At 40.5% G+C, this 26089-nt stretch overlaps 1 protein-coding gene across 1 annotated transcript in view; it reads right to left on the bottom strand.

The window, feature by feature from the left end:
• Nucleotides 1-3224: 3224 nt before the first annotated feature.
• The window catches only part of zmynd10 (zinc finger MYND-type containing 10), a 31925-nt gene continuing 9060 nt past the window's right edge, over nucleotides 3225-26089 (bottom strand). The window contains exons 5-12 of the mRNA XM_033036766.1: nucleotides 25909-26043; nucleotides 24038-24126; nucleotides 22208-22311; nucleotides 20115-20287; nucleotides 12041-12166; nucleotides 10165-10286; nucleotides 6762-6887; nucleotides 3225-4992 (exon numbers count right to left, since the gene is read on the bottom strand). Coding sequence (XP_032892657.1) covers nucleotides 4920-4992; nucleotides 6762-6887; nucleotides 10165-10286; nucleotides 12041-12166; nucleotides 20115-20287; nucleotides 22208-22311; nucleotides 24038-24126; nucleotides 25909-26043 — 948 coding nt within the window. The 3' untranslated portion in view covers nucleotides 3225-4919. The remainder of the gene's footprint in view (nucleotides 4993-6761; nucleotides 6888-10164; nucleotides 10287-12040; nucleotides 12167-20114; nucleotides 20288-22207; nucleotides 22312-24037; nucleotides 24127-25908; nucleotides 26044-26089) is intronic.

Here is a 26089-nt window from a genome sequence, read left to right as displayed (position 1 = left end):
CCAGCATTTCTGTGTGGTTCACTGATTGTTAAGACTGATCAGCTTACTGACTCTGCACATTTGGGCTGCTCCCATCATGGCTGTGGATTCAAGTATGCAAAGGGAGTTCCAGGATGTCACAGCAGGCCAGTAATTTGCCCTCCCAACAAATTAAATCCTTCACTTTTCAGATGCAATGCATCTTTATATAACAGTTTCCATTTCCTGTGGAGCTGTGCCATTGCCACAAAATGAAAACCCTCCTCTTGGCACCAGACCTTCAGCCTCAGCTTGAGCCTCTTCATTGTTTCCTGTACCAGCATTTGGTTATGTCCAATATTAAAATTTCACACCACAACTGCAAGATGAAATGAAAATGGGAAATGCGAAAAAAATAGCTTGCCTCCAGCCAAAATATTAACCCAACAATTCTCTTTAGCGAGTCTAATACATATGCTGTCTTCAATCAACACATTAATTTTATTTTTCCTCTAACATTTTGAGGATCTGCTGTTTGTTTTCTCTTTTTGCAAATTCTAGCTCAGAACATTAAGCAATGGGATCAAGTGTCAAAGATCCTGAACTACTGCATAAAGCATATGAAACATCATTCATTAATGGAAGTTAATGTCACAGCTGTATGCTGTCAAGGCATAGTAATTTCTCTGACTGTAACCAGCCTTGGGGTTCATGAAGTTTAATGGAAATACTTTTTTGAATTGGATTAACCGGACATTAAATTTTGATGTAATAAGAAGGCTTTCCTGATCGAACAATATTTTTCTAAAAATGTACTAAGATTAGATTATAATTTTATTCTTCCATTGTAGGACATTTCAAATTGGATTAGCAATGTTTTTCACATAATATAATATATTGCAGCAGTTCCAGACTTTGGCAATTATACAAAGTAACTTTCCTCTGTGAATTCCAATTACTGAAAAATCTCCTTTAATCCTGTCAAGGACAGAATATTCCCTGCAGTTTGCCAAATGCATATTAATTGTCCCAGACTGCTGGAAAAGATGCCATAGGTGATTACAGCTTGAGTGTTTAACTGCTTAATCTTTATTGAACTGGTCAGGCTCTAAGGGCCCTTGAAGAGGTTGCTCTTATAACCACCAGCTGGATGGTGCCATCATTTTGTGAATCCAGTAACTGAATTGTTGCCTTTCTGCCTCAGTCTGGGAACCAATAAATCGCTTGCAAGAATCTCCCTTTATGGGAACACCATTTTACACCTGAAAACAGAGAAGCAGTTTGCTTGTCTTGTCAAGCTAGAGATCTTGCGCTGGATCCGTTCTTATTGTTGCATGACTTCTCACAGTTTCTGTTTGGACCTATGTTTATCAGTTTGGAGATGAAGACCAGTCGCGGGACTGTCAACCCAAGGTTTCAACCACCAAATTTAGGTACAGCTTCGCAGCTTTCTCAATGGGCCACAAGGCCTCCTTCTGTGGTGTTGTAATTATAATTAGGAAGCTGGTGTTTGCAAGTTAAACACAAAAAGTAGGCCACTTGTATCCCTTGTCAGTCAATATAATCATTTTGACTTGGCCCAGGCCTCAGCTATGCCAAATCCACAGTTCTTTGACATTCAAATATGTATCTGCTTCTTTTCCAAACACTCCCAGTGATCAAGCCTTCCCAACCCTCCAGGTTAGAGGATGCTAAGAGATTCACCCCCTTCTGCAAGAAGTAGTTCCTACATACCATAGTTACAATGTGATCATTTAAAAGTATGTTCCCTCATCTGAGATTCTACCATTAGTGGAATAATTTCAGTAATTTTGTGTGGGTAGCATACATTGGGCAAGGACAGGAACTACCTTGAGTGATATTCCCCACAATTGAACAGCCCATCTAAGCTGACATGATGAGTGGGCATCTGGCCCTGCACTCAGGGAAAACCGGGCAAACAAAATGCCAGGAAAAGAGGGAAGGAAAGTCATTCTTTTCTTACAAATCAAATTTAGCGACATAATCTAATAATAGTTTCATTGCCTCATATTATGTACATGACATAACTGAATTCCTTCACCGCTGCAGAAATTACTCATGACCTTTACCTCTGTTCTCTCAGTTCTCTCCACAAACATTCCATTTAAGGAGCTGGTTCCAATTCTACTTGAATTTGTTGTTAAAAATACTCTTGCTGGTTATCTGATAATAAACTTTTGGTATAAAATGTTTATTTTTTTCCCAGCATTAAAAGACATTGACTAAAGAGGGAACTGCCAACAGAAACCGGAAGGAAAGGCAAACCACACAGTTTGACACAGCAACAATGAAGGGCTTTTCTAGATTAGGGCTATTTTAATAAGTGATTAACCATGATATTCCAGGTTTTTCTCTTCAGGATTGTAAGTACCATCATTTTGGTATTTCCCTTTTTCCATCCCTGTCTCCTAGTATTTTCTGAAGGTTTTAATTGTCCTTCATTTCTCCTCATCCCTGCTCTCTGCCACCCACCACTAACATCCTTACTCCTTTTACTCCCAAGCACTCCAGTTCTGCAGCTGACTCACTTCCATCATTACCTCAGCAGTTTAGTTGCTGCCAAGATAGTTTTACTCTCCCTTCAAAAACCTACACTTACATATTAAACCACTCATTATTTAAGCATTTAAACTGAGCTCATAATTTCAGGCAAGATCCAAAATAAGTAAGGATTGCAATTATGTAATGTATCAACTATGAGATGGCTGGACTGAATCTTAAGTGATTCAGTTAATTGATCTTATAATCTGTTTACAATTGTTCTATATTTCAAGTGGTGTCAGTGAATTTGTGTAGTCTGCCAAAATGTAGATCTTCAGTTTCTCTGCTGCCCAGCTTCCAGAGACAGGAAATCTTTATTTTCTTCCCTTCACAGGGCCTCCTAACAACAGGCACTCTCTGTTATAAATTGAGAAAGGCAATTTCTGTATCAAGGTCTTTTCTACAACATTAAGCACTGCTCTGCAATGATCACAGTTGTACAAGACATATCCTTGGAATATTGCATTCAGTTTTGGTCATCCAGGTTTAGGAAAGATGCCATTTAGCTGGAAAGAGTGCATAAAAGATTCACAAGGACATTCCCAGGACTCAAGGGACTGAGTTATAGGGAGAGGCTGGGCAGGCTAGATGCCAAATATTCATTGGATTGCAGGAGACTGAAAGGAGATGTTATAGAGGAGAATAAAATCATGAATTTACAGTCTTTTACCCAACAAGGTTACGAGATCAAGAAGTAGAGGACACAGGCTTAAGGAGAGAAGGTCACGATTTAATAGGAATTTGACAGCAACTTTTTCCCACACAACAGGTTATACGTATATGGAATGAGCTGCCAGAGGAAGTGGTGGAGGCAAGTACAATAACAATCTTTTAAAAAACATTTGAACAAGTACATGGACTGGGAACATTTGGAAAGATATTGATCAATGATACAGATAAATGATACTTGCGAATATAGGCATATTGGTCGGCATGAACGAATTGGGCTGAAGGGCCTGTTTCTATGCTGTATGACTCTATGGAACTCCCAGGATCAACTGGGAAATACAGCATATCAAGTAATGATCATTTTTATCAGATATTTTTCTGGCAATATTCTTCTTTTGCCAATTGGTCTATAGGTTTTAAGGTAGCTTTTCTTGCTGGACTGATGTATGAGGCCCAGCATCTCATTGGATCTCAAAAACGAATGTGATAGGTGCATCACAACTGATTAAGGGTCAGTAGTAATCTCATAGATATTTCTCAATAATTTCAATTTTTCAAAATGGCCATTCATAGACACCTTCACGATCTAATGTTGCTGTTCCTGCTACATTATTAGCTGCATACCTGTCTTCCATTTTATATCCATCTGCTCCCTAACTAGGCACTGAAGTTAATTGCTTATAAGATGAATATTATAAATGTATTGCCAGCATGTCAATTTATGGCTTCACGTTAATCTGTAAACTTCTGTTAGTGGTAGAAATTAAGCAGCAAATGACCACAACACAATATTTTTTATTTTAATTTCAGCTCAATCTGCTTAATTTTGTTTTGGTTAAATTGCAGACAAGAATTGACCTAATAATGTTTGTGATGCTACCAATAACCCCCTTTCAAACACTTCTGCTGACAACAATGGTGGAAATGTATGTCCCACTTCTCTGTGTATTCAAAACGTTGCAGTACCAAAGGTTACTCCACAAGTAATATAATCTTGATACCTGAAATGTTAACATATTTAAGAAAATATACAGACTTGTCTTTCTGTATGCATTGGCTGGTTTCAGACATTTTCCCACGAGCAGCACCAACTGACGTGTGCATGTTGAAAACTGCTGAGGGAACCAAATAGTCCTTCAATTTCTGTGGTATTTGAAATGCTAGCAGTTGGAAACATTTAAATTGATTTAAATGTGTATTTCATCGCAATGCTCTGAGCACCATCTTTCCAATCTCACAGATCCCCAGTCCCCATGTCACTATTCAAATTGCTTTCACAGACCCCAAAATAATAGCAATTTGACAAAAACCACTAAAAAAGCGTGAAACTCAACTTCCTTAAAAATATTTTCTAGAAAATCACTTTTTCTTTTGAACTTTGCAGAAGAAACTTGCACCAGAAATAAAATTGTTTTATATATTAAGCTTGCTCTCCTAAATCCACAATGATATGAAGGAGACTGCCATTCTGCAGCTCAATGTTAGTGGCCTGCTTCATAAGTAGTTTGTTCAAAATCCATTGCTACCTGCTAACCATTTCTGAACAAATGGGAAATCCAGATGGCTATACTATCAGCATACAGTATGTGCCATGCTCAATAGTGGGAATACCCAACAGATGTACAACTCCGCAATTGGAACTGCATAGTTCTATTCAGTTCCTAGTTCTCAGAAATTGCAACCAGGCCATCATTAGTTTGGTTTCTGCTGAATGATTTCCAATACCGCAGTCATGCTTTTACGGCACCAGCCATCAGATCACAGGCTTTCTTGTGCTTCGCCCAGTGCTTCACCTGACACTCTCTGAAAAAGAATAAACATTCATTATTAAACAGTATCCCAATTAATTAGTTTAAGAAGGAACTGCAGATGCTGGAAAATCTAAGGTAGACAAAAGTGCTGGAGAAACTCAGCAGGTGAGGCAGCATCTATGGAGCGAAGGAAATAGGCAAGATTTTGGGATGAAACCCTTGACAAGACACCAATTAATCAGATCTTGGGATTGATTAGCACAGATTTAGGATTCTCTCCTGTGCCTCACATGAATGGACTAAAGGGCAAATGTACAATGTGACAATCATCATTTTTAAAATCATTGCCCAGCATTCATTAGAGATCACTTTTCATTGCTCAACCAATTACAAACACATACATCATTCTTACACAACTTCCCCAAAATACATGCATATTTTGTGTATTGTAGAATAAAGAATTTCAGTGCACCTAGGTATGTGACAATAAAGTATCATTTATACATTCATGAACACTCCATTTACCAATCTCCTCTCCTTCACAGGTTCTTTGACCTTTATTATTGCAGAACTGAGAGAATATACCACCTTGCACCAGAGCCAAACCCAACCCACTGAAGATGACAACAGAGGTGATGAAGAGATGTTCCCTGCATTAATCAATAATGTTTTATTATTAATGCTTAATCTTTTATGTGTCATTCCTAACTGTCACTGTATGTCATGTTGTCACTGAGGCTCAAATGACAATAAATGGTGTTGTATTGTATTGTATTGTATTTGCGGGTGGAGCACCAAGGAAAATTCCTTGTATGTGAATACTTTGGCCAATAAACTTATTCATTCATTCATTCATTCATTCATTATTGTATCTGTCAGCTCCAAGTACCTGCACTAGTAACTGAAGCTAATGTAGAGGTGCAAGAAGCAGTAGCAGGAAAAGACCAATCAACTCCTCATGCCTGCTCAGCCATTCAAAATCATCTTTGACATCAGCGCCATCTTTCCGAACTGTTTGTTTTGCACAGAGACATATATGTCTGCAGCTAGGATAGATGGCCAGGGACAGCAATATGTCAGCTTTAGGAAGGTATAGCTACACGGGTTTTGCTAGGAAGATCAAATGAGAATTAACGTAGTCTATATGAGGAGTCCAAAGAAGATGCTTAGCATATTGTTTGCCTGCTAGAAATCCCAAGAGATACGTTTGATGTATTTTATAATGCTTTGAGCTGCTGAAGCCTATCTTTGCCAGTTTACAGCTGATACCCTCTAATTCAGGGAGCATTCAGGTAAACCTCTTCTACAAGGTCTTCACACCCTTCTTATAATGGAGCGACCAGATCTACACACAATACTCCAAATGTGGCCTAAACAAAGTGCTGTAAAGCTGCAACATGATTTCATGAGACTCGTGTACTCAATATCCTGATTGATGAAGGCAAGCATACCAAATGTGTCTTCTTCATCATTCGTTCTACTTGGGTTGTCACTTTCAGGGAGCTATGACCCCAGAATCCCTCTTTACATTCATGCTGTTAAGGTTCTTGCCATTAACTGTACACTTTCCCCTTACTTTCCACCTCCCAAAATGCACCATCTCACACTTGCTGAGATTAAACTCCATCTGCCGCTCTCCAACTGTTTCTATAGCCGATCTACATCCTGCCGTATAATTTGACAACCTTCCTCACTATCTACAACTCCACATTAGTTTTGAGCAAGAAGTAACATATAATTTTACTTTGATTTTCTTGTGGAATTGATCCTGCAAACCAAGAATCCTTTTCTCACTGAGCTATTTAAATTTGACTCTCTTACCTCGCACAGTACCATTCAATCTGGCATCGGGAACAGCGCTTTGCTGCCTCTTCTCCACAATATCCACATTTTGGGCGCTCTGGAATTAGATTCTCCATCACATTCAGATTGTAAGTTTCTGCCAATCTGTGCATCAGAAGGGATTACATTGTGTGATTCTGCAGCATGAATTACTTTTCAGTGCCTCAGTTAAACAGCTTGATAATGACATTAACAAACATGGCAATTTGTTTCATAGGTACACCTCTCCAATTCTCTCTGGTTCGTATTTTGTGTGATTTTGTACTGATCAGCAAATATGGAAGATAGATCCAAAAAGCTGGAGTAACATTCGGGGGGTCAGACAGCATCTCTGGAGAAAAGGAATAGGTGACGTTTCGGGTTGAGACCTTTCTTCAGACGTGGTAGAAATTGAATGTCATTTATTCATTAATGGCCACCTGTGAACCATTGACTATTCACAATATCAATGCAGGAGGAATTGCAATCTACAGAAATATATTTTCCCACAATGATTAGTGATTATAAAGCATGAAAGTCAGAGTGTAAAGAATTATTGCATTTTACTTTCATTTATGGGTCAATTGATTAGTTCAACTTAAACTAAAGGGATTTTCTCCAGTCTCGTAGTTATTAAGGTCCTAGCTAACGAGGTTATTCAACTCCAACCAGCAATAGTGGGTATTGAACCTTATCTCTATCCTGTCTTTGAAATTTTACTATTTGCACGTAACACCAGAGTAGTTAGCATGGAAGTGAAATCTCAAATGTACTTTTTAAAATTGCATTAAATGTACCATGATAGGTCAGGATAAAAAGAGCTTGTGTCTGTCTCCATCCAATATTGTGCTGGAATCGGAGCCATCGTAAGTGGAAATTGGAGTTGCGACAGACATACAGTCCTTTAAGCAAGTTTGAATTACTCAAGCTATTGCCTAATCTAAAAGTCAATTTTCTGCCGATCAAACATAAATTGCCCAACTTGGAAGTGGGTCTCATATTGCTTCAGGTGTAGGAAAGAACTGCAGTTGCTGGTTTAAATCAAAGGTAGACACAAAATGCTGAGTATGAAGAAGGGTCTCAACCTGAAAAGTCACCCGTTCCTTCTCTCCAAAGATGCTGCCTGACCCGCTGAGTTACTCCAGCATTTTGTGTCCACCTCATATTGCTTCATCTAAGCAAGGAGGCTTGTTTCATGTAGGTTTTCAGTGTCTAACATGGAAGAATACGTTTTCTAGCCCAAGTATTTTCACCTCAGTGCATACGAATGTATTTGAAAGGAAACATGTTTGAAGATCATGTTTGAGACTTAAAATTAAAAGTACAAACTATCTCCTTGTACAGTGCATTCAGAAAGTATTCAGACCCCTTCACTTTTTCCACATTTTGTTAATTTACAGCCTTATTCTAAAATGGATTAAATTCTTTTTTTTATCATCAATCTACACACAATACCCCATAATAAAAAAAGCAAAAACAGGTGTTTAGAAATTTTTGCAAAGTAATTAAAAATAAATAACTGAAATATCACATTTACATAAGTATTTAGACCCTTTACTCAGTACTTTGTTGAGGCACCTTTGGCAGCGATTACAGCCTCAAGTCTTCTTGGATATGACGCTACAAGCTTGGCACACCTGTATTTGTGTAATTTCTCCAACTCTTCTCTGCAGATCCTCTCAAGCTCTGTCAGGCTGGATGGGGAGCGTCGATGCACAGCTATTTTCAGGTCCCTCCAGAGATATTCGATCGGGTTCAAGTCCAGGCTCTGGCTGGGACTCTCAAGGACATTCACAGACTTGTCACGAAGCCACACCTGCGTTGTCTTGGCTGTGTGCTTGGGGTCATTGTCCTGTTGGAAGGCAAACGTCCGACCCAGACTGAGGTCCTGAGTGCTCTGGAGCAGGTTTTCATCAAGGATCTCTCTGTACTTTGCTCCGTTCATCTTTCCCTCGATCCTGACTAGTCTCCCAGTTCTTGCCACTGAAAAACATCTCCACAGCATGAGGCTGCCACCAATATACTGAAATTCGCCATAGGTATGGTATTGGCCAGGTGATGAGCGGTGCCTGGTTTCCTCCAGATGTGACGCATGGTATTCAGGCCAAAGAGTTCAATCTTGGTTTCATCCGACCAGAGAATCTTGTTTAGGTGCCTTTTGGCAAACTCCAAACAGGCTGTCATGTGCCTTTTACTGATGAGTGGCTTCCGTCCGGCCACTCTACCATAAAGGCCTGATTGGTGGATAGCTGCAGATACAGTTGTCCTTCTGGAAGTTTCTCCCATCTTCACAGAGGAACTCTGGAGTTATGCCATCGTGTTCTTGGTCACCTCCCTGACCAAGGCCCTTCTCCCCCGATTGCTCAGTTTGGCCGGGCGACCACCTCTATGAAGAGTCCTGGTGGTTCCAAAGTTATTCCAATTACGAATGATGGAGGCCACTGTGCTCTTCAGGACCTGCAATGCTGCAGAAATTGTTTTATACCCTTCCCCAGATCTGTGTCTTGACACAATCCTGCTCGAAGGCCTACGGACAAATCCTTCGTCTTCATGGCTTGGTTTTTGCTCTGACATGCACTGTCAACTGTGAGACCTTATATAGACAGGTGTGTGCCTTTCCAAATCATGTACAATCAATATAATTTGCCACTGATGGACTCCAATCAAGTTGTAGAAACATCTCAAGGATAATCAATGGAAACAGGATGCACCTAAGCTCAATTTTGAGAGTCATAGCAAAGGGTCTGAATATTTATGTAAATGTGATATTTCAGTTATTTATTTTTAATTAGTTTGCAAAAAATTCTAAACACCTGTTTTCGCTTTTTTATTATGGGGTATTGTGTAGATTCATGATTAAAAAAATAATTTAATCAATTTTAGAATAAGGCTGTAACGTAATAAAATGTGCAAAAATTGAAGGGGTCTGAATACTTTCTGAATGCACTGTATATGGTATTTTCAACCAAAGTTGAGTGTGAATGGGTTGAGTTAAACAGCATTATTAAAACTTGTTATATGGCTACATATTCTGAACTAAAATGGAAAATAAATAAAACTACAGATGTAGGAATCTGAAACAAAAAAGAAACTGGTTAATGAAGGTTCTTTGACCTGAAACGTCAAATGGCTTCTCTTACCATTATTACTGCTTGATTGCCTGAGTTTTCCCAGCAATTCTAATGTTTATCATATTATCATCCAACTTTTGTTGTTAATAATATTATACTGATTTGAAAATACATTTCTCTGTATTCCATAGTAAAAACATTGTTTAATGTTTATTTCCTCTCAATACAATCCTCTACATAATTCTAGCACTGGGTAAATCCAATCTGTATGTGTATAGAACCATATCCTTAATTTTAAATCCAGAAGTGAAACAACAAACGTTCAATCATACCTGTGTGCCTGTTGAAGCAACTCCTGCTCAGAAGGGTTAAATGCAGTTTTCACTAGGTGCTTGGCAATAGCTTTCCATTTGTTTGAGTTCTCGCGAAAAATCCTATCTCGGATTTCAGGAACCTTGCAGCAGAAAGGGGAAAGAGACAGACGTAAAACGTAAACATCATATCAAATTAAATAGCACAAAGATTTATCCATATATCTTTTGGCACATTATACTCACCTTGATAATCTGTAGAATATTTTTACTCATCTCAAAATCTAACCAATTAATTGCTACGCTGTTTGCATGGATTCTTCACAGAAAGGTGCTTCAATGTTCTTAACACAATTTTAATTGAGAAGGGCCTCTCATCTCATCATTAGAGCTATCTCTCCTTATTAATAAAGTCCATGTTTGAATCGAAAATATCACTGTCATTAATTGAAGAAAGATGGTGACCAAAAAAGATTGCCTTCTTTACTGCAATTGTTTAATATTGAACTGTTTACAGTCAAAATATTAAAAGGAATAAAAATATTTGCAAGTTCACCAGTGGGTTTTTTTCTTCTCTCTCTGCCAATTTCCCAGCCTGCTAAAGTGAATTATAACAGACAGAGTTTGGTATGGTTTCAGATTATGGCTGCTCTTTGGTACTGAGCAACAAGGATCAGTGCCACTGATCAACAAGGATGTATTTCCACTGCAGTTCAACTTTCCTTCCCAAACATTTACTTCCTTATGAAGTCAGCATGCAACAGGAATATTGCTGGCCCAGTCTAATAACATAGCAAATACATTAGATTGAGCTGGAGATTCCCTAGTGTGTTTTTTGAAAAATTTCTGGGCAAGTTAACGAAACTAATCCTGGTCCATTGTTGATTATAAGTTCACAATGAAAATCATGTTTGGTAAAGTAGGGTGGATGAAAATCCTTCCAAGTGAGATTCACATCTCAGGCATTTGAGAAGCTTGGAACTCTGAAAAAATTCTTTAGGCCAAAATAGTGATTGTTAAATCGCAGTTTGTGTTGCTGAATTAAAAAAGTTTATAATTTATAATTCAGCTTCTATTTTTAACATCAAAGGCAGACTGCAAATCAAGATGATAAATATTGTATCCTAAACAACCCAAAGAAACATAAACCAATCTTTTTAAACACAAAAAGGGCACAGTTCAGCTAAATGACAACCCACTGTGGCAGGAATAAGACTTGACATTGTCATGCAATCTTGGTGACAAGGGCTTCAAATATTAAGCGTGTTTAGAGCCTTATAATTCTATCTGGACTAGAAAGGTTAAATACTTGGCAGAAAATGTTTAAAATATAAATCTATTCTTTCAATAGAAGAATCAGAAGTATTTTCCTCTATGAACTCAGAGACTTACTAAGCTATCTGCTAATAATACCACTGACCACATTGCATCAGTCAATCTTGATGCCCATTTTGAAACTAACTTTACAAAATATATGCAGCACATAGGATTACAACCAACACTGGACTAATCACGTATGTGGGAATTTTCTACTAACATTAGATGTTGTGTGTCCACGTCTACTTTACTGAACAGTACACACAAAGGGTCCCTTGTAACACATATGTGAATTCAGCTTTGTGTGAGCAGACCATGTAAATCTTATGTAATGGAAGCATTTCTCCGTACCCAATTCTTGATGTATGGGCGAAAAGGTTTTTCAAATTTAGTAGAAGATCTTTTTTAACTAGTCCAGGATAGGTATATGATTAAGACTTTGGAAAAAAAGATTTGGATATAACATTTGCAAAATTAATGCTATAATTGTCATTTATAGGAGATTCCGTTTATTTAAAAGTTGTTGCCTTTCTAACACTTTTTATGGTGGTGAATTGTAGCATAACATCTAACATCTTACCTGTTCTAAGATGAGATTCTTCTTTGTCGGAGGTGGGTCTACCATGGCAAGATGGCTTAGAAAGCGTTGTAATTCCACCAGGTTGGGTAGCTGATCAATGAGAACTTCAGTTAGGAATCCTTGAAGCTGAAGAATAGAGGATACTGTTGTAGAACATTTAATTCAAATAGTTGAATGTGACAATAGATCATTAAGGACTACTAGAATTGGTATCTATTTATTATAAGAGGACATTCTCAAAATGACACATTTTAATTTCTCACTGTACATAACAAACCTCATAAATCACAAATTTATGTAAATTATTGGCTGTGAGGGTACACAATATGCAACTTCTCACCAGAAAGGAAAGTGTATGAATGAATGAATTATATTTTATTGTCACGTACCTAGAATACCTAGGTACAGTGAAATGCTTTGTTTTGCATACAACCTAGGCAGTACACAAGTGTCGAGAATGAACAAAAGTACAGAATCTGCTCCCTGCCACTGCACATGACAGCAGCCACCCACCCTTCCCAACCCCTGCCAGTTCCCCCTTCGTCTTTGGTGGCCCTCCACCGGGTCTGCCTTTGTCCTCGGTGGCCCCACGCCATGTCTCCTGCAGAAGTAAAAGGGGGAGGACTGAAAGGAAACTTAGAATGACATTCATATTTTTAAGATGTGCCGAAATGTTCCACTGCCAAATGATTAAATATTCACAGTACAGCCATACAGTAAGCAGTCATAGAAATTAAGTGTGAGAGAATTATACTGTCATAGAGAATTATGCTGTTAATTATACTGTCATAGAATTATACTGTACACATTTTTTCACGCCCCTCCTCTCTTCTAGATCTCTTCCTCCCCCACCCTACAATCAGTCTCAAGAAAGGCCCCGACTCAAAACATCACCTATCCATATTGTCCAAGATATTGCCTGAACTGCTGAATTACTCCAGCACTTTTTTTTTGTAGTAGATCTGCATTTGCTTGTTTGCACATATTGGGGCTGTTTTACATTGTCCAATTAATCAACCAACCAGCATGTTTTAGGGATGTAGGAGGTAACTGGAGCTCATAGTGGACAACATAAGTGCAGCTGAAAGTTCTGTATGTAGTTTTGGACACAAACAGGATCAATAGTAGGTAATGGTGGCTAATAATCCCTGCTTCGCTCTACATTTGCTGTACCTGTTGTACTTGATGTGTAGGAAAGAATTGCAGATGCTGGTTTAAATCAAAGGTAGACACAAAATGCTGGAGTAACTCAGCGGGACAGGCAGCATCTCTGGAAAGAAGGAATGGGTGATGTTTCGGGTCGCGACCCTTCTTCAGACTTAAGTTTGGCTGATTGTATTTTGTACAATATTATCTGATTTGTTTATAGAGTATGCAAAATAAAGCTTCTCACTGCAACTCGGTATATTTAACAATAAGTTCAAGTTCAAGTTCAAGTGAGTTTATTGTCATGTGTCCCTGTATAGGACAATGAAATTCTTGCTTTGCTTAAGCACACAGAAAAATAGTAAGGCATTTACTACAGTACAGATAAATGTGTCCATATACCATGATATAAATATATACACACATGAATAAATAAACTGCAAATAAAGTGCAAATAACAGAAAGTGGTTGTTAATAATCAGAGTTTTGTCCGAGCCAGGTTTAATAGCCTGATGGCTGAGGGGAAGTAGCTATTCCTGAACCTGGTTGTTGCAGTCTTCCGGCTCCTGTACCTTCTACCTGAAGGTAGCAGGGAGATGAGTGTGTGGCCAGGGTGGTGTGGGTCTTTGATGATACTGCCAGCCTTTTTGAGGCAGCGACTGCGATAAATCCCCTCGATGGAAGGAAGGTCAGAGCCGATGATGGACTGGGCAGTGTTTACTACTTTTTGTAGTCTTTTCCTCTCCAGGGCGCTCAAATTGCCGAACCAAGCCACGATGCAACCGGTCAGCATGCTCTCGACTGTGCACCTGTAGAAGTTAGAGAGAGTCTTCCTAATAAACCCAAACCTGAACTTCTGCAGAATAAGAATACAGAATAACTGTGCTTCATGTCACTGCATGTTCAGGGCCTGTGGTGTAGCTTGAACCAAACCACTGCTATAAGCTTGATAGTGTAGACAATTAGCGAGGAAACAATGCACTCGTGCCAGTAAACAGTTATATTGTGCAACACACATTTTTTATAACAAGATATCCACTATCCTTGAAAAACCCACAATGGTGCTTCACTGACACATTAATAAAGGTTCTTTGATTGTTAGATTGTTGGCACTGACATCAAAGATCAGCCAGGATCTTATTGAATGGCGAGCAGACACAAGGTCAGTATGGCCTACATTTGACTATTTGGTATGTTCTTATTATAGATTTACAGCCTGGCAGCCCCTTCTCCAAACTAGAAAAGATAAAGCCTGTAATTAATTTCAGAATAAATTAAACATTTGGGAAGTAATGGAGAGTTCATATATCTACCACATGTCTTACAGAACTTGTGCTGAGACACAAAGGAAACTGTTTTTTGACAGTAAATTAGGCAAAGTTTCCTTCTGATATGCCAGCAAATGCAAACCTCCAGGTGAATTGGTGCTCACCACATAAAATCTTGAGCGAGGTAGCAAGAGAACAAAGTACATCAATATATTCACCTGTCAACGAGTGGCCACAGAGGTGGTTGCTATCTAAATCTCACCATTCATCCAAAGGAGTTGTGTGCAATCAATGTTGGACTATTCGTTGCATGGTGCATGGCAAGGAAGAGTATTTGGTCCATTCATCAGAAAACTGATAATTTGCAATAATTACTTTCTAAAATTATATATTTTAAAACAATTGGGTATGACTGTAGAAGAATGCCATCAAAACCATTTTATGGCAAAAATTAGCCACTGAAGATGAAACAAATCAGAAAACACATTCTGGAAAGACTATCTCCATCGCAGTTAACAACTGCTGACCGACATCTAATATAAACCCACTGACTCCCATGGCTATCTGGACTACACTTATTCCCACCCTGCTTCCTGTAAGGAGTTTATCCCCTACTCCCAGTTCCTCCGTCTACGCCGCATCTGCACCCAGGATGAGGTGTTCCAAACCCGGGCATTGGAGATGTCCTCATTCTTTAGGGAACGGGGGTTCCAGTCTTCGACTATAGATGAGGCTCTCACCATGGTCTCTTCTATACCCCGTAACACTGCTCGCACTCCCCATCACCCCACTCGTAAAAAGGGCAGAGTCCCCCTTGTCCTCACCTTCCGCCCTACCCAGCCGTAACATACAACAGATAATCCTCCAACATTTTCGCCACCTCCAACGGGATCCAACCACAGGCCACATCTTCCCATCTCCACCCCTTTTGGCGTTGCGCAGAGACCGCTCCCTCCGTAACTCCCTGGTCAATTCGTCCCTTCCCACCCAAACCACCCCCTCCCCTGGTACTTTCCCTTGCAACCACAGGAAATGCTATACTTGTCGCTTTACCTCCCCCCTGAACTCCATCCAAGGACCTAAGTAGCCTTTCCAGGTGCGGCAGAGGTTCACCTGCACCTCCTCCAACCTCATCTATTGCATCTGCTGCTCTAGGTGTCAACTGCTCTGCATTGGTGAGACTAAGCTTGGTGATCGCTTCGCCCAACACCCTCGCTCAGTTCGCAATAACCAACCCTATTCTCCTGATGGCTCAGCCCTTCAACTCCCCCTCCCATTTCGAATCCCACCTTTCTGTCCTGGGCTTCCTCCATGGCCAGAGTGAGTGCCACCGTAAATTCGAGGAGCAGCACCTCATATTTTGCTTGGGTAGTTTACACCCCAGTGGTATGAACATTGACTTCTCCAATTTCAGGTAGTCCTTACTTTCTCTCTCTTTCAACCCCCCTTCCCAGCTCTCCCACAGCCCACTGTCTCTGCCTCTTCCTTTCTTCTTCCCGCCCCCACCACCCCGACATCAGTCTGAAGAAGGGACTCGACCTGAAACGTCAGCAATTTCTTCGCTCTATAGATGCTGCCTCACCCGCTTAGTTTCTCCAGTATTTTTATACACCTTCGGGAAATAAGTCAAGTTGGATTTGCCAGCCACAAGTCCCCCATTGGCCATTTATCACTTAAAAAATATGTTTTTAATGAATTTGTGCACACTTGTCTAAAAGCAGTCAATTTTTAATTCATGCATACTCCCTTGAAAGCAATTCTATTAAAATACAAGATGTAGCTGAAAATATGCAAGAATACCTCCCTCTGCTGCCAATTAATGGCCATTACAATCACCAATTTTAGAGAGAAATCTTTGGGATGGGGATTTAGATTAGATTCATATTTAAGCGGCTTTTTCACGGGGCGACTTGACGCAAGAGTTAACCAGAGTTTAACATCGTGGGAACCTCGTGCGATAACAGTACGGCATTCGTGGACCACCGTGGACCACCGTAGCGCTAACGGCAGGTAATCGTGTAGCTTGGTCACTCGGGAGAAAATTCAAGAAAGTTTGAATTTCTCCAAGAGTGACTTGTACACTTGTGGTTGAGCATTGCAACATTGTATGAACATAGTGGCCAGTGCGATATCCGTGCGATATCCGTAATAACTCTTGCGGGTACCGTGGGAACTCCTGCGAACGGTGAGTAACTGAGCAGTTTGATTGTCAGTGCTTGTTTTACCTCATTGTTAAATAAATATATTTTTTACTATCAGATTGATGTCTGCAATTCTTCATTAACACAACACTACAAGATGAATGTCTCTAATGTTATAATCCCTCTCATGCTGAAACACAAAATAGTTGAAGGGAGGTGAAATAATCACATTTTCATTCTTTTTCATTTTTGAGTGTTCAGGTACCTCACTTGCTGAGCTTTTTTACTCCAGCAGTTTGTGTCTCTTTTTGTCTAAAGCAGTTTCTAAGACTGTAGGAACTCCGCGGGCCAGGCAGCAACTACGGAGGGAAATGGACAGGCGGCACTTTCTTCAGGCTGCCTTATCTCTCTCCCCCCCCCCCTCCCCCTCCCCCCTACTTCCACCCACACACACAAATGCTGGAGAAACTCAGCGGGTGCAGCAGCATCTATGGAACGAAGGAAATAGGCAACGTTTCGGCCCGAAACGTTGCCTACTTCCTTCGCTCCATAGATGCTGCTGCACCCGCTGAGTTTCTCCAGCATTATTGTGTACCTTCGATTTTCCAGCATCTGCAGTTCCTTCTTAAACACAAATGCACCGAGTTCCTCCAGCACTTCGTGTTTTGCTCAGTATTCCAGCATCCGCTGTCTCCCGCGTCTCCAATAAAACAAAACTACTGTCAAAAGGGTGAAGAATAGGGGCAGAGATAGATACATTCCTGATTAGTGCGGCTGTCAGGAGGTTATGGGGAGAAGGCAAGAGAATGTGGTTGAGAGGGAGAGATAGATCAGCCGCAATTGAATGGTGGAGTGGACTTAATGGACCGAATGGCCTAATTTTGCTCCTATAACTAACAAAGATAGTAATTGTTAGGGAAATGTAGTTATTAAAGACGAGGGGGAGCAGAAATGGGCAGTCTGGGATGGCTCGCGAGATACTTGCATAGAGGCACAAAAGTTAAAGAAAGGGCAGATAAACAGAGAGGGGGGGGGGGGGGGACTTCCCTCAGTGCCCATCTGTTACCATTAATTGGACAGTTTGGTCTGTGAAACGCAACACGCCAGCCCCGACATCCAGCCCGGTGGTCAGTCCTTTGAAGATAGACACCAGTTGCTTGGAGCAACTCAGCCGGACAGGCAGCAACTCTGGAGAGAAGGAACGGGTGGCGTTTCGGGTCGAGAGCCTTCTTCAGACTGAGGTCAATCCCCTGCATGGATAACAGGAGTCCCAGCCAACACGACAATCGCCCGCTGCACAGTCTCGGAGCTTCCACTGCGAAAACGGTGCCTACATTTGAGCACTTATGTAACTGAACCATCCTAACACCAACCACAGAGCATTCCTGAACTACTACCTACCTCATTCGAGACCCTCGGAATGGGTGACGTTTCGGGACGAGACTCTGAAGAAGGGTCTCGAACCGAAACGTCACACATTCCTTCTCTCCAGAGATGCTGCCCGTCCCGCTGTGTTACTCCAGCATTTCGTGTCTATCTTCCGTATGCTCTGTGATGGTCATCTCGGAGTCAAGTGGCAACTCTGGTCTGTAGACACGAGGAACTGCAGACGCAGGAATCACGAGCAAAACACAGAGCGTTGGACGAGCCTGACCCTTTGAGTTCCTCCATCACTTTGTGTTGAAGTCAGGTCTGGACATTGCTTGGCTCAGTCTCAGGCGCCGGCTAACTAGGAAGGTCGAGTCAAAGTCCAGCACTAACACTCAAGAAATAACGTTTGCGGCCTGATGTTCCCAATATTTAATTGAAATCATTAATAAAGTAAATAAATAGATACCGGTCTAATCAGTATCTACGGGATTGGACAGGCTAGATGCAGGAAGAATGTTCCCGATGTTGGGGGAGTCCAGAACCAGGGTCCCAGTTTTACAGTCTACCGTGGGAACTCTTTAACTCAGTAAAGTAAAGTAAAGTAAAGTAAAGTAGCCTTTATTGTCATATCAGCGCACAGGCAGCAGTTGATTGTTGCTCTATTCAGTTTCCCAGGGGGTCGGGACAGGACTGGAGTTGGGAGGGAAAGGTGGGGGAGTCGAGGGAGAGGAGGGGGAGGCAGATGGGGGTGTCTTCATTTACTGGCGGCGGGTGTCTGTCACTGAAACAGGCAGGTGAGATTTCACATCAACCTTGTGTGTGCCTCTCTCTCTCTCTCCCTCCCTCCCTCTTACACAGGCTGAGACTGAGGTACTGTGCTCAGTCCATCTGTGTCTCCCACATACACAGTAAAACATGTCTCCAAATGAGCCAATTCAACCAAGGGAGGATATTTATAGTGTGTGAAAAAAAAGTGACATCATTTGTGCCACGTGATGATTTAACAACACTTCACAATGTTCATTCAAGATTTAACGGGAAAGCTCGGGAGACGGACAAGTCACTCGCAAATAACAGAAATGCCGAGTACCGTGGGAACTCTTTATCTACCCCCCCGTTATATCGTGTGATATCGTGCTAGACCACGACCACTTCACTCTGGTTACATCTTGCGTCAAGTCGCCCCGTGAAAAAGCCGCATTAGCCTCCCAACTTTGGCTGATGGTTCACAAATTCGGTAAATTCCATTAAAGGAAGAAAGTTGCTATGAGAAAGATGAAAATGGCTAACATAGGAATTTAAGGATAATATCCAACTGAAAAAGCATATAAAGTTGAAACAAGGAATTGCAGATGCTGGTTTGCCAAGGAAAGACATAAAATGTTGGAATAACTCAGAGGACCAGGCAGCGTCCCTGGAGAACATGCATAGGTGACATTTTGGGGATCCTTCTTCATACGACCCGAAATGTCACCTATCCATGTTCCCCAGGGATGCCTGACCTGCTGAGTAATTCCAGCATTCTATGCCTTTTCTATCAACAATAACAGGTAAGCAAGGGGCTATATGGAGGGAGGAACTTAAACAAATCTCTATCACTTAAATGGCAGAGTAGGCTCTGGAGTTGACCGGCTACTCCTGCTGTTGTTTCATAAGTATTTAAAGCAAGAACCTCCAGCTTTTCCTCTCCCCCATCCCCTTTCAGTCTGAAGAAGGGTCCTGACCTGAAACATCACTGATCCTTTTTGTCCATAGCCGTTGCCTGACCCGCTGAGTTACTCCAACATTTTGTGTCCATCTTTCATTTTTTCTCCTTCCAGCTCAGAGTAACTGAACTGATGATTTATATCCTTATACAGCTTGAGGTCAATGAATTCAGCAAATATCAAAGAATGAATTGGAAACCACTTTTGCCAATGTATCTCAATTATTGGCTGGATAAATATTGATAGAGTATTAGATTAATCATTCCCTGTTGCCTTACTACATGGGATAAATAAAACACCAGTAAAGTACCCAAAGAATATGCAGAGCGGGAAATAAACCACACAATTCATCCTAGTATAACAACAAAAGCTTATATGTGAAACTATTATTTTTTGACCGATTAACCAAAATTGGCAAGCAATACCTTCTGATAAACTATACCTTAAGCAACTGTGTTTTGTTGAAGTTGTTGAAATCATAACTCTTCTGGCAATCAGGCCTCAGCAATAGGTTGTACAATGCAATCCAGACCTGTCCATCCACTTTTGTTATTTTTAGATGATCTTCAAGGGGCACTGTATACCACTTGCCATCAGCATATTTCTGTAATTCACCTATTAGGATACAAATACACCCAAAGAAGGGGGAGCTATTTTAGTAAAAGTTGCAGTATTATAATATAAAATTTATATTATGTAAATAACAATATTGTGAATGACCAGAGTAATATATTGGATATAACATTAATTAATTATTTTGTCCAGGGAATGAACTAAGAGATTTGCGTGTTGGATGAAGAAAAGGATGTTGTTCAAATTACCTTGCATAATCACCAGTGGACCAGGACAATTTATAACAGCTTTGGATTCATCGCTTAATTAGCTGGTCAGTGGAATGAAGAATGCTGAACATAGAATAGCGCAGTAACAGGACCTTTAGCCCACATTGTCTGCACCGACCATGATACGAATCTAGTTAGACCCATCAGCCTGCAAAAGGTCCATATCCTTCTGCTCTGCCTCTCACAATTTTACGTATTTCTATCATGTCACCCTTCAGCCTCTGATGCTCCAGAGAACACAATCCACATTTGTCCAGCTTCTCCTTATAATGAATGCACTCTACTCCAAGCAACATCCAATTGAAGATAGACACAAAAAGCAGAGTAACTCAGCGGGACAGGAAGCATCTCTGGAGAGAAGGAATAGGTTGCGTTTCGGGTCGAGACCCTTCTTCAACTTCTTCCACACCCTCAACAAAGCTTCCACATCTTTCATATAGTGTGGCAAATGGAGCATCATAAAATACTCAAAATGTGTCCTATAGGCCTCTTCCCTCCCTTTCATAACTTTGAGATGATTAGGTTTAAAATTGCACGTGGAAGATTTTACCACACAGGATACAAAAGGAGCATAATTTAAATAATGCTGCACTCAATTTTCTGTCCCCTATTGCTCACCAATGATGTCTGCAGCAAATCATGTATATGTTTTGAACCTGAAGCAACAAAATGAATCTGCTGAATTGTCATTACTCTTTCCCTCAAGGAACTACCTCAGCAAGAATCTGAAGAGACTGGATTTCAAAAAATGTATTTTAAAAAATCACTTCAGAAAATCTCTTTTCTTTGGCTGTTTATAATCTTCTGAATTAATTAATTTCTCATTTATACTACATCTGTTTACTATTTATTGCACAAATGTTTTCTATTCAATTATAGGATGCAGGCATTGTGGCCAAGGTCAACAGATAATATCTAATTTTAATTACATTTGAGAATTATAGATCGGTCATTTAATTGAAGGAGTCCATTTGGACCACTGAATTTGTCTTTGCTCAATCAAGAGCAATCCAGCTAGTCTCACTCGGATACCCTCTTCCTGTAGCTCCGAAAATGATTGAGACTCAAAGTAGGGATGGATTTTTGTTTTAATTTTACAAAACAATACAGAGTTTGATTTTTTGTGTTTGATTCCTTTGGCATGATCAAAATGTCATATTTTCCTACAGTTCCTCGAACATGAAAGTAAGGCTTCAGACATCCGTAGGAAGGATGCATGGAGAAGCACGGGAACACAAGTTCGTAAGTGAGTAAATGTGAGATAAAAGGACGGTGGCACACACCCCTACTACAGAACATTGCATTTGAGGTTTCAGAGTCACATAGTTGTGCAGCACAGAAGTGTGCTCCTTCACCTATCACGTCCACCTTTTTGCCCATCTACAATAATTCAATGTTTCCACATTAGTACCGTATCCTCTGCGTAATTACCTCAAACACAGTGATTTTCAGTGATTACTCATTAAGGGAAACAGAATCCTTAGCATTCTGAAGATAGTCTGAAGAAAGACATCCTAAAACATCACCTTTCTATTTTCTCCAGAGATGCTTCTTGATCCGCTGAGTTACTACAACATTTTATGTCTATCTTTGGTATAAACCAGCATCTGCAGTACCTTTTTATTGGAATCCTTAACATGTTTGGATTGTCAAAGTAACCTACGATTGTGGCAGCTAACACCAGGACATTTACCTTTGGAATTGTATCGCCTCCAGGGGCAATGATCCACCAGCTGAACCAGCAGGCATGGCACATTGTGGGTGTTCAGCAGCCGTGTCTGAACACTGATTGGCAAGCTTGACGTAAAGAGACACAATGTACAATAAAATTTAATAAAATAGCATCACTAATGAAAACCAGATGTTCACATATACAGGCGCCCATCTTATTGCAAAGTTATTACAAGGATTTGGCTGGGTTATTTAAATATGGAATTAAGATATATATAAAGACTTGCAAATATATATAACATTTTATTACCTGGGAACATTTTGAAGTGCCATACAAAGCCTTGAAATATAGTCACTGTGGGAAATTAACCAGTTCATTTGAGCACAGCAGGTTCCTATAAACAGCAATCTCGTAACAACCGGATACTGGGAAGATCTATTATGCACAATTCAGTTTGAGGAGTTGTCTTCAAGTGCATGCCTCTACATCTTTGATTCAAAATGATATGTTAGCTATCTAAAAGAAAACTGATGCAACTGCAAAGAACCAAAAATGCCTAGAACTTTACATACTGCCTTTAATGCGAGTCCTAAGATCTCGCAAGGTGCTTCAAAGGAGAATTTTTAAATAAAAATTTGAGGAGTTAGGATGTCTTATGGAGTAGAATTTATTTCCACCGAGGAAATATAAAGATTTAGGCCAAGGGATTGAGAACACAATCATCGTTGGGCAACTATGAAAGGCAGGAAGGTGCAACAAATCTAATTTGAGGATCCCAAGAACTCAGTGTTTAATAGGGCTGTATATATCCCAACCAAATAGAGTCATAAAAGTCCTCATGAAATGCTGCTCACAGCTATGTGGTTGCACAAGTGTAAACAAGTACAGAATATAAGAGCCTTGTGGAGCACAAAGCACAAAAATGACAACACCAATTAACTGTGTTAAAAAAACAAAATAGTAAATATAGTTCACCTTTTAACAATCACAATCGCAATCACAAACAATCACAATAATACTTTATTAGCCAAGTATGTTTTGCAACATACATGGAATTTCATGTGCCAAGTCAGTCATAAAAAATAAAAAGCAACGGAACACACAAAATACATTTTAACATAAACATCCACCACAGTGACTCCTCCACATTCCTCACTGTGATGGAAGGCGAAAAAAAATTCAAATCGCTTCCCTTCTTTGCTCTCCCGCGGTCGGGGGCCTCGTGCCCTCCGTTGACGGGACAATCTTGACTCCCATAGCCAGCGACGTTTGGGCCTTCCGCGTCGGGATGATCGGCTCCTGCATCGGGGGGATGTCAGCTCTCCCGCGCCGGTGTTCGGACCCCGCACCGGGGCTGGTTGAACCTCTAGGTCGTTAGATCTTCCCGACTCGGCCTCTCCCGAGACTGAGAGCTCCCGATGGTAAAGTCCGCGGTTGGAGCGATTCCAGGCAAGGGATCGGCTCCGATGTTAAGTCCACGCCCCGTGGTGGGGCTCAAAGTCCGTGGGCTGTTGGTGGGGCTGCCAATCGTGCGGCGCCCCTTTTGGAATACCAAGCTAGGTGCTAAATGAACAAATAATTAAATTAAGCTATAATACAATCATATTGCTGTAGAAATGTCATTCGAGAGCATTCTGATATAGTTAAAAGAGCATGATTTTTGACATTGAGAGTCTTTCATGGGATAATATTCTGGGATATATTGCTTTCCATTCCAGTACCAGCATCTCAACGAGCACAAACTTGATACTCTTTTTATTTTAGAAAATTTAAAAAAAATTCAATCAGCTTTCTAAATGTGATCCTTCATCGACAATCAATATTACACACAACAGTGATCCTGTTACTCACCTGTCAATGTGATCAGTTATATAGCGAAGAATGGAAACAGCCTTTACCGAGATATCAAATTCCAAATCTTGACTCTGCTTTTTCAATTCCTTGATTTAAAAAAAAACATTTCAACCAGACATTTACCATTAAAGCAAAAAACTACAAGGAATCCATAATAACTTAATTTACAAGTTGACAGGATTTCCAAAATTTATGAAGAACAAGATGCATTTTGAAAGACATCTCTAACAGCTCTGATCTTGCTGGACAATTTTCATTTGATAATTAGAACATATTAATAATAATTATATATCCGTACCACCATTTTTCCGTACAAAACTTTTTCATCCAGAGAGTTGTGAATCTGTGGAATTTTCTGCCACAGAAGGCAATGGAGGCTAATTCACTGGATGGTTTCAAAAGAGAGTTGGATTTACAGTAGCTCTTGGGGCTAAAGGAATCAAGTGATATGGGGAAATAGCAGGAACGGGGTACTGATTTTGGATGATCAGCCATGATCATATTGAATGGCGGTACTGGCTCGAAGGGCTGAATGGCCTACTCCTGCACCTATTTTTCTATGTTTCCAAGAGACGTCATCTATCCATGTTCTTCAGAGATGCTGCCTTACCCACTGAGTTACACCACTGTGTCTTTTTTTGTAAACAAGCATCTGCAGTTTCTTGTAGAAACAAGGAATTGCAGCTGCTAGTTAATACACAAAAGGACAAATTGCTGGAGTAATTCAGCAGGTCAGGCAGCATCTGGACAACATGGATAAATGATGTTTCAGGTTGAAACCCTACTTCAGATTGATTGCAGGGGTGGAGGAGTAAAAGCTGGAAGAGGGGAGAGGCAGGACAAAGTATGGCAAGTAATAGGTGGACGCAGGTAAGGGGGGCGGGGGGTTTGATGGACAGAAGGTTGGAACAAAGACCAGAGATAAAAGCAGAGGTGTGAACAGGATTGAAGAGTTGCAAATTGTTGCAATGTATCCGAGATGCTTGGGTAAAACGCAAAGTGCTGGAGTAGCTCGGGTCCTGACCCAAAACGTCACCTATCCATGTCCTCAGAGATGCTGCCTAACCTGCTGAGTTACTCCAGCTCATCAGTAGGTCTGCAGAGGACTGTGCGCCCAAAAATTAAATTCAAGATTCCTAAACCATGAGATGTGCTCTCTAGTGAACACCAATTTTGATATGTTCGCGTCAGATGATCCCAACTTGCACAGGAAACTTAGGTATGATCTTTTCAAAGCCATCAGGAATGCATAGAGGCAATTACAGACCAACTTGGAGTCCCAAACACTTGTCGATTGTAGCTTGTTATAACTTGAAAGCTTTGATGCAAAGTGAAATCAGGCCGAATCACGAGCAAAACGTATCTCTCCACGACAAGCTCAATAAATGGAATTTATTAACAGGGAGTCCGTGGAATAACGTAATACGTCCCAATAGCCTCAGGTGTAGTTGTACCCACAGTCACCGAAGGTCATTCTGGGAGGGAACCTGCATAAACAACGGGCCCGGATGGAGTCACCAGCCGTGTCCTCAGTACTTCCATCGACCAGCAACATTCCTGTTTTTATAACTTCCAATGATCCCAAAGCACTTTACACCCAACGAACAACATTTGGGAGTGTTCTCTACGTTACGATGCAGAAAAGCCTGGCAAACCATTTGTGTCTAGCAATGCGTAAAGAAATCTATTATCTGGGGATGTAGGTTGGGAGATATGGCATACCATTATTCAAGCAATGCGATCTTTAATAGCATCTCCAATGCCCCATAAAAGTCGAGGTGTCAGATTAATTTATGTTCTCCAGGAGCATAGCTGAATCTACATTATTCCGGAATTAACATTTATAGAATCATAACCATATATCATACTGTCAGGGATGTAGCTGTAGGTGGATCACGCTCCTGATTTTCGCAGCTTTCACTCTGTGCAGCTAGTAGGGTCAGCTTTCGATGGCAGTAATCAGCAAGATCCAGTACTGCCTCCTCTGCAGACTCACACACATCCTGCATATAAAACAATAATAGAGATTCTTTCACAGATGGTTGAAAA

This window comes from Amblyraja radiata, chromosome 18, assembly GCF_010909765.2.
Source record: "Amblyraja radiata isolate CabotCenter1 chromosome 18, sAmbRad1.1.pri, whole genome shotgun sequence".
NCBI lineage: Eukaryota > Metazoa > Chordata > Chondrichthyes > Rajiformes > Rajidae > Amblyraja > Amblyraja radiata.
The sequence above is the reverse complement of the archived record's forward strand: the minus strand, read 5'-3'. Positions and strand labels throughout refer to the sequence as shown.